General features: G+C 24.9%; 1 protein-coding gene across 1 annotated transcript; it reads right to left on the reverse strand.

The window, feature by feature from the left end:
* Positions 1-418: 418 nt before the first annotated feature.
* On the reverse strand, positions 419-7,915 carry LOC145836067 (uncharacterized). Its single transcript, XM_082943863.1, has 12 exons — positions 7,427-7,915; positions 7,027-7,140; positions 6,665-6,723; positions 6,279-6,479; positions 4,169-4,243; positions 3,848-3,936; positions 2,983-3,133; positions 2,575-2,726; positions 2,083-2,221; positions 1,947-2,006; positions 1,285-1,479; positions 419-801 (listed from the first exon to the last, which is right to left on the reverse strand). The coding sequence occupies exons 1-12, from the start codon at positions 7,833-7,835 to the stop codon at positions 670-672; spliced, it is 1,776 nt and encodes a 591-aa protein (XP_082799989.1). The 5' UTR covers positions 7,836-7,915; the 3' UTR covers positions 419-669.
* Between the last annotated feature and the right edge of the window lie 644 nt (positions 7,916-8,559).

Here is an 8,559-nt window from a genome sequence, read left to right on the forward strand (position 1 = left end):
TATTTGTAATTAAATACTTGTTTATAAAAGTGAGAAACTCGCTAAACTAACTTAGTTATTTCTTAAACATATTTAAAACAAAAGAATTCCACTTAAATAAAAAACACGAGCCTGTATGTTTTTGTTAGTAAACTACTAAAGATTACGTTGAAGTTTAACTTTTATCCAACAGTAACTAAGAATCAATTTGCTTTTTCAAAGTTTTAAAATGTAAATTTTACAAACTAACGAAAACTAAAATACTTTTTTCTTCTACTTATCAACGATCAAACTTAAAAGAAACAAAAACAACGATCAAAAATAAACATTAATTTAATTTCAATTGAAAATTTAAAATAAAAAAATCAGTGATAGTTCTATGCTTAAGTAAAAGTTTTTTTTTAAATGTAGAAAGTTTAAGAGTAGTTTAAGTGTTTTAATTATTAAGTATTTTACTTATAATATTAGAACTACACGCAGCGTATAAGTTATAAATTCAAGTTGTAATATTGGAACAATGTTTAAAACTTACATGTTTTTACCAGTTTAAAGGGTTTAAAAATTTAAATGAATATTATATATAAACATGAAAAAATAAAATTAAATATTGTAAAGCATAGTAAAAATTAAGAAGTAAAACATTGCATTAAGCTGTTTAAATTTAAAGTCATAATTAAAATTTTTGTTAATTTATGGCAGCATCGACTTTACATAGTTTTTCTCACGAATATAACTGTCGAGGATTCTGTTTGTAAAGTTCTTCCATGAGTTGTGTTTCAAATACTTATGACGAATATCTACCTCACTCATGTATGGCTGCTCCTGTTATATTTAATAGATACATGTTTTTTTTATGTTTTAATAAATAGAATGGTTTACGGGTATTTAAACAACTGCAAAACCTTTATCTTCTAACAAGTTAAAGTTTGTTTATTGTAAAATATTATTGAAATGTTAACTCTAAATTTAATTTCCTTAAATTTTAAAATTATCTTAAGAATTTTTAAAGTGTTTTATTTAGTCAACTACATCATGAATAAATGAACAGAAAAAGGTTGTTTTAGTTCTATTTTTTCTTTTTGGCTTTTAAAACAAAAAATTATGATATAAAGTTTCTTTTAATTTTGATATAAAGACTTTATTCACCAGCGGAAAAGACAATACTAAATCAATTTATATTTGCTCATCGATATTAGATTTGCTATAATTTTAATAAAGCCTTTGAAAAAAGTATAATATACATATTTATAACGAAATAAGGTTTTATACTAATATTAACAAAATATTATGTTACACTCATCTGACTTGTTGTCTGAGATGTGACAGACAAGTGGGTGATACGTGGTCCAAATAAAACCTCTTGTCCATCAGCATGCACTCGCATCCCTGACTAACCAGCAACAACTTCTGGGGTTGATCCCTGAACAAGTCTGACTCAATACCGAAACTTTCCCCTTTGGTCAAATATCTCAGGTAGAGAATTTTAGGAAAGTTGACTTCCTAAAGTTGATTTTAGGAAAGTTAAATTTTTATCTCAACGTACAAAAATTATTTCAAAAACTTAAATGCAATTAAAGTATTCAAAGTAATTGTGAATTATAAATAATTTTGTGAAAACAACTATAGATTTTGTATCTATTTTAATCAAAATGTTTTTACTTAGTACTGTAAGAACTTTAATATACATTGTTTGCTAACACTTTATTTCTAAAAGATAGCAGGATATATTTCCTGTTTCTACTAAGTTATTAAAACTTACTATATTGATTCTTAAAAAACCTTTGCTAAGTAAAACCATTATTTTACTTTGTTATATTTAGTTTAAGTTCAATTGTTCTTAAATTATTTTTATGTTTGTTCGATGAAATGTTCCATTTTTGTATTAAGTTATGATAAATCTAATATCATTGCTTAAAAAAAAGGTTTATGACTAGGACTGTGAAAATCTAAACAAATTCGTTTCATACCTTATTTACAAAGCTTGAATTTTCTGAATCTTCGAAAGAAATAAAAACCTTGCAGGCTCCCTAAAAAATTTAAAAAATGTTTCACACTAAATAAAGTATACAGAGCTAATTTTAAAGAAAAGTTATAATAACTAACTGATTTAACTATATACAGATATTTATTGGTTTTGCTGTTGTTAACTATAACTAAGCCTCGTCTAAAATATTTAAAGTGTTTCTTGCTTTTCTTTCTGTTTAACAGTTTCATTGGCCAATGATGAAACAAATTTAGCTCCCTGTTTATAATTGTTTTTAAGTTAAGTACATTTATTTTTATTTTTAAAGCTTCAACAAAAATACTTTATCGGCATTTGTTTTATAGATGCAAATGATAAATTAAAACAACGTTGTCTACTGCAGTCAAAGTGTTTTACTAAATCTATTGAAGCTTAAGTGTAAAAAATAATACCAAAAAATTTGTGAAAAACTAAAAACATTTGCGAACTTCTAGTATGGTTTAGTCAAAAATATGTTGAACAACAAGTAAAATTATTCATATACTATTACAAGTATACTATTATTCATAGTTTTTTAAGTAATTATTTTAATTCTGCTAATAATAGACATCAGAAGTTTATAGAAAACAAACTTTATAAAGTTGTTCCACTCAATAGATAATACGGGGTTGCACAGTTTGCTGGGTAAAATTGTTTTCAGGAAAAAGTTTCGGTCTAACAGGAGAAATTCACAAAACTCCACAGTAACAACCCCTAGTGGCCAAGTTGCAGAATCACTCTCGTTCTGATAAATTTGATATAATTATACTTTATTTTTATAATATTAATTTTTTATAAAAATAAAAATCAACAGAATTAATTGTACTAATATCAAAATTACTAGGAACAATATGATCATTTTTGTCTAAAAATTAGGATCAAATTAACCATTTATAATTGTTATCAAAAATTTAATTATAATTTATTCTAAAACATTAAAACCAGTTAATCAGTTCATATAAATAATGTTTTTTTTATGTACATAATATCTTCCTACCCACCCCAAACACGTCACCCCTCCTGATGAATTGAACGGGGGAAATCCCCTTCCCTGATTCACTTTTTCTCACAAACACAGCGGTTCCCGTGAGAACTATATAAAAATTAAGAAGGGGTTTTCCCTCATTTACAACCACCCTGCCTGCTGCAAACCTGTAAATTAAAGTTAATTAGCATGTATTTATAATTTTTTATTGTATAACAAAGTTAAGTATAGATCCTTTTAGAATGGGTTTGAAAACTATTAAAACACTTGCAAATATATTTTTGTACTTTTGATTATTTCTAAACATTTCGATGTTTTAAAGCTGTAAAAAAAAATCAAAGCTTAAAATTTAAATTGATGATCAATAATAACAGAATGTATTTTTTAAAACGATTGGCTTTTGGTTTTAAGTTTGTACCTTCAAAAGTAATAGCAGATGTAGAAAATAATATTACATTACAAAATGTATAGCTTATTCTATACTCTAGTCTAAATATGTTTCGTATATGTTGTATGTATACCAGAATAGTTATTTCTATAAGAACATAATAAAAACTTTTGTTTATGCATTTACTGCTTTCAAACAAAAAATAGCTGTCAATGGAAAAACTAAAATATAGTTTATAAAAATTAAGAAAATTATACAACAAATTATTCAACTTTTGCTAACAAAATAATTTTTTAACTACAGTTCGTCAACCACCTAAATACTAACAAAGTATAACAATCAGTAATTTTTTTTCCGCTGATTTAGTGTTTTATTTATACTCAAAATTCTTCTTTTATGTTACAACATATTTGAATTTATCTAACTATGAAAACTCTTTACTTTAATATCGCTGTAAATTTCCAAGTTTTCTAAAACAATTTTATACACTAACCCCTTGTATTCGCCAGCACAACTAATTTCATGCTGAACACTTTTTGAACAATCGGCAAAAACTTTTATACTTCTCAACAACGATTGAATCTGTAAGGACTCTTTTTAACGATGATTGTAACTTAACATCAAGTTTTGTACTAAGCTAAAGTAGAGTACACATTTAAGATTAATCTTTTAATAGTTGCTAATAAAGTTATTATAACATATTAACGTGGTGGTATTGATTGTGCTTTGAAAAAAGACAAGTTAAAAAAAAACATATTTTTTTATGGATTTTTCGCATCAAATTTATTTTAGCAGACATTTATAAACTACTTACGTTTTCTACGTCTTCGTTTTGCCTTTCTGTCGGATTTATCTTTAAAACTTTTTGTTGTATTGGGGGCATCGGCATCTGTATTAAGTACTATGTTAGTAATCACAATATGTTCCAACATACACAATTAGCTATATCTTTATTTTACAATGAAATTTAATAGTTTTAAACGTTTAAAATATTCTTTTGTGTTTACCTTAAAAAAATGGTTAGATTTTTTTTTTCTATAATTTAAATTTCATAAAACGAATTAAATAACTTATTAAACAATCAAGTATTAGGTGCATAATATAAAATAGCTTAAACGAAATTAAAGTTAAGAAAAGTATTTTATTTTCTTTGTTACATAATTTTTAGAGAGTTGTTAATTTGTGCCATGAACTACTTAGTTTTAGAAAAGCTCTATAGTAACCTAAAGCTTTATTGCTAAACAAATAATTATTTTAAGAAAATATAAAAACCTTGTAGAAATTAAATTTTTAATAAAAATTTTACATAATTTCGCGTATTATTAAAATTATATTTGCGTGGAAACAAATGTTTATTGGCATTTAATTACATTACAAACAGCAATAAACGTCGTTTTTAAAGTTTTATTTGTTTGTTTTACAGCAATAAAAGTAATATTTGTAGTGCAAAAAAGTTTTTATTAAATTAAAATTTTGCTTTAAAAACACTCTTATCAAAACTATAAATATATTAAGTAATAATTTATCTTAATTAAAAAAAAATGTATCAAAACGATTGCAAATTATTCTTTTCGAAATTTACAACTAAAAATTTTTTTTTAAATGATTGAAGACATAACGCTGTATAAGATTAATATTTTTGAGTAGAGTTAAAATTATAAAAAACAGTAGTTTTTTAAATTTATAAGAACAAATATTTTTAAATTTTATAAACTATAAATTGTAACTACAAGTATTAAGTATATATTTCAAAAAAAACTAACTTTTCTAGCAATGACTCAAGTAAAACAATGTAAGTATGCTATCATTAAGCTAAAATAGTAATTTTAGTAAAATTATACTTTTTTATAATAAAGGTCTGAAATAAAGTTTTGTATGAACATTTTTTCAAAATTGTGATTAAAAAGTATTACACTAGCGAATCTACACACATTTTGTCAGCAGCAAAAGTGCGTAACTAAATGAGAGAAAGTAACTCAACAAGAAATAGAAAATATAACGACTGTTTTCTTATCATGCAATTTTGGGACTTTTCAACTTTATTTGTTTACAAAAGCAGTTTTCATTTAAGTTGTACATAATCTAAAAAAAAATTTAATAACTTATGTTTTTAAAATATTTTTTTACTACTTTTTTCCTTGCCCACCTCAGGTTAAATTTGTCCTGCACAGAATCAGATTAAGATCTTTCTTTAAAACAATGCAGGACAAGTTCAATCTTAGGGTGGTAAGAACAAATTAGCCAAAAATAAGAGATTTGTTGACTTGGAACGAAACTTTATTGCTGTAGATATTGCCAGGAATTAAACATTGTAGCTTGTTTGATTTAAAGGTATAAATTGGGCTAAGACACCTAAAATATAAAGAAAAACGCCAAACATTTCATTATGTTACTAATGGAAGGAGCAGATAAAAGTGCAAACTATTTATTTTCAAAATATTTATTTTAAGTTTTTTTTTATATTTTTTTATTGTTGTTGCAAAAAAATCTTGAATCCTATAAAAACCTAAATCAATTTTCTAATGTTTTAAATATTTTTTGAGAATTCGAAAATGCATATTGAATTCGAGATTGTATGATCAAACGAGTGCGTAGATTTGCAAGAGGTTACGGTATATAAAAATATAAATAAAATCATTAAACAAGCAACTTACAGTTTAGTTAAAATACTGTATTATTAACCGTATAAAAATATAGTCATTCAAGCACTGTTGTTAAAATGTAAAAATGTTACAAAATACATTTGATTTCTAATAAAGTTTTACAAATACATTATTTTATTGAAACGCTATAAAAACTAAAAAAAGCATAAATAAACATGTCAATTAAATTTAAGAATGATAGTTTCTATTATATAAAACTAATGGTATTTAATAAATTGAAAAAAACTGATGACAAAAATTATTAGAAAATTTTAAACCAACATCGCTTTGAGCTCTAAAGCTTCTGAGATTAAACAGAATCTCAACAGAAGATCTTTTGTCTTCGGGATCTACATCTGGAGTTATTTGCGATCCCTTGTAAACGTTGTATTTGTCATCAACCACCATGCGATGATCTCTCATAAATCTATTTAGTAAAACGACCATTTTCGAAACTACCCGCCATTTCCACATGAGTTGCCACTATTTAATATTTAAAATTTATAAGCACAAAGTCACATGATTCAGTTTTCTTATACTTGTATTACTTAAATCATAAATTGTATAATCTTAAGACAAAAACTGAAAATATACTGTTGTAATTTGGTATCTATGTTTAAAACTTACTGTTTTAGTTACTTTATAACCTGTTAAATTGTGTAACTAACCATACGTTTTCTTTTCAGTGCATCTCTATATTTCTTCATTCGCCTTAGCTTTTTAAGTTCTAAAATATTTTTGAGTGTATATTAAACTGTTAGTTAAAAGAAATTTTTTAAATATTAACAATTTACGCTCAATTTGTTTTTAAATTATACAGACAAGTGTGACTGTTAACTACAAGCTTTATTATTTTTTAGAAAAGTTTTTAATAACAAAATTTACTAAACTATTCTACTTTCATTACGAGAATATATAAAAATTTACGCAGATAGAAAAAAAAAAAAGACAAAAAGGTTTAGTTTTATTATTATCATTAAAATTTGGTGTACGTAGATAAACAACTACAAAAGAGAGAATTAGAACTTACCAAAGTTGTTGTTCAAATGAGCTGACGCTTCTAAATTTATTTTGTTTGTTTTTATAGACGGTAGAACTGGTAGAGAATTTTTTATAATTGTTCCGTTTGAAGAAAAGGATCCACCTATTCAAGATAGCATTGAAAAAATTTTTTAAATAGAATTTAAAAGTAGTTTTGTCAAATCGTACACGTTGTACTTACAAAATGTTGAGTAGAAACTATGAATAAAGTTAATATAAATAAGCTTATGACACGTAACTAATTTGTGCTTGTTTTTTATTCCCGAAAAAGTTTATTTATAAACTAATAACCCCACGTATTTATAAGTAAAATTTACTTCAAAAAAACAATTTCCCTTCAAAACAACAAAAAAAAAACAGTACGTAATATTTTGAGTAACATCACTTACTAAAGTTAGTATAGGAAGAAGCAAAGTTGTAATTGGACCACAAAAAACTTTTGTTATTCACACTGTCCACAAAAGTAACTCGCGGTTCAGAATGTTGTAAAACTGTTATCTTTGGTTTTAATGGAAACCTTTTGACTTTCTTAACATCACTTATCGTTTCTTCTATTTTGTTTTCTAAAAACTTTGATTCTAAACTATGTTTGAGGTTGTTACTAGATGTATGTTCTACTAATTTAGATTTTTGTAACTTTCTTTTCTTTGGCAGTGTTTTAGGCAGTCGATTGGCTTTGTGCTTGTTGAGTTTTGATGTTTTTATGCTGTTGTTCAGTTTGGTTCTTCCTGTTTTAACTCTCCATTTATGCACATTGTAGTTGTGATCGCTTGCGACCAGATTGTTTAACTTCATCATAACATGCAGTTTGCTGTGAGTTTAAATTTTTAGTTGAGTATAGTGTCATCGAAAAAAAAGGGCCAGATGATTCTACTATATATAATTATTGACTTTTCTAAAATATGTTTCAAAACTAAGCTTTAAAATATTATAAGTATTTATATAGTATTTAAACACTTATAAAAAGTTTTAACTGTAGTCTGAAACTTATAAAATGTTCATATGAGTTTCTTTTTAATCTTATATTATTTTAAGTTACTTATTATTATTTACTTGTAAACAAAATAACAATATACCAATAGTTATATAAAATGTTGTATACAAGACTTAACTAATGATACTAAATAAACAGCTGATGCTAAAAGAAATGTTAGAGTACTTGGTGACAATTAAATTTAAGTGTTTAAAATAAGCGACTTCCGGCTTTCAAAGAACTTTTATTGTCTTATCAAGTAGTAAACTGATAGTACTTTACGAAAATAAACTACTTAGTGCTATTGATACAAGTACTTTCATGTTAAACCTAAGAGTAAAAAATTGAAACCTAAAACTGAAGGTTTTTATCATTGAAAACTACGATAATTTTTTTTCAACTCTAAAAGTCAGCTAAGCTTAATATAATTTAGATATAATGACAACTTTTAGATGTACGATGCATAACATCGACAAAAAAAAAGTTATTGCAATTAAACATTTTAGTTACTATTTTTTTATTTTAAACTTATATACAAAACTTAATCTT

The sequence above is a fragment of the Thalia democratica genome, chromosome 5 (genome assembly GCF_965202585.1).
Source record: "Thalia democratica chromosome 5, ktThaDemo2.hap1.1, whole genome shotgun sequence".
NCBI classification, from domain to species: domain Eukaryota; kingdom Metazoa; phylum Chordata; class Thaliacea; order Salpida; family Salpidae; genus Thalia; species Thalia democratica.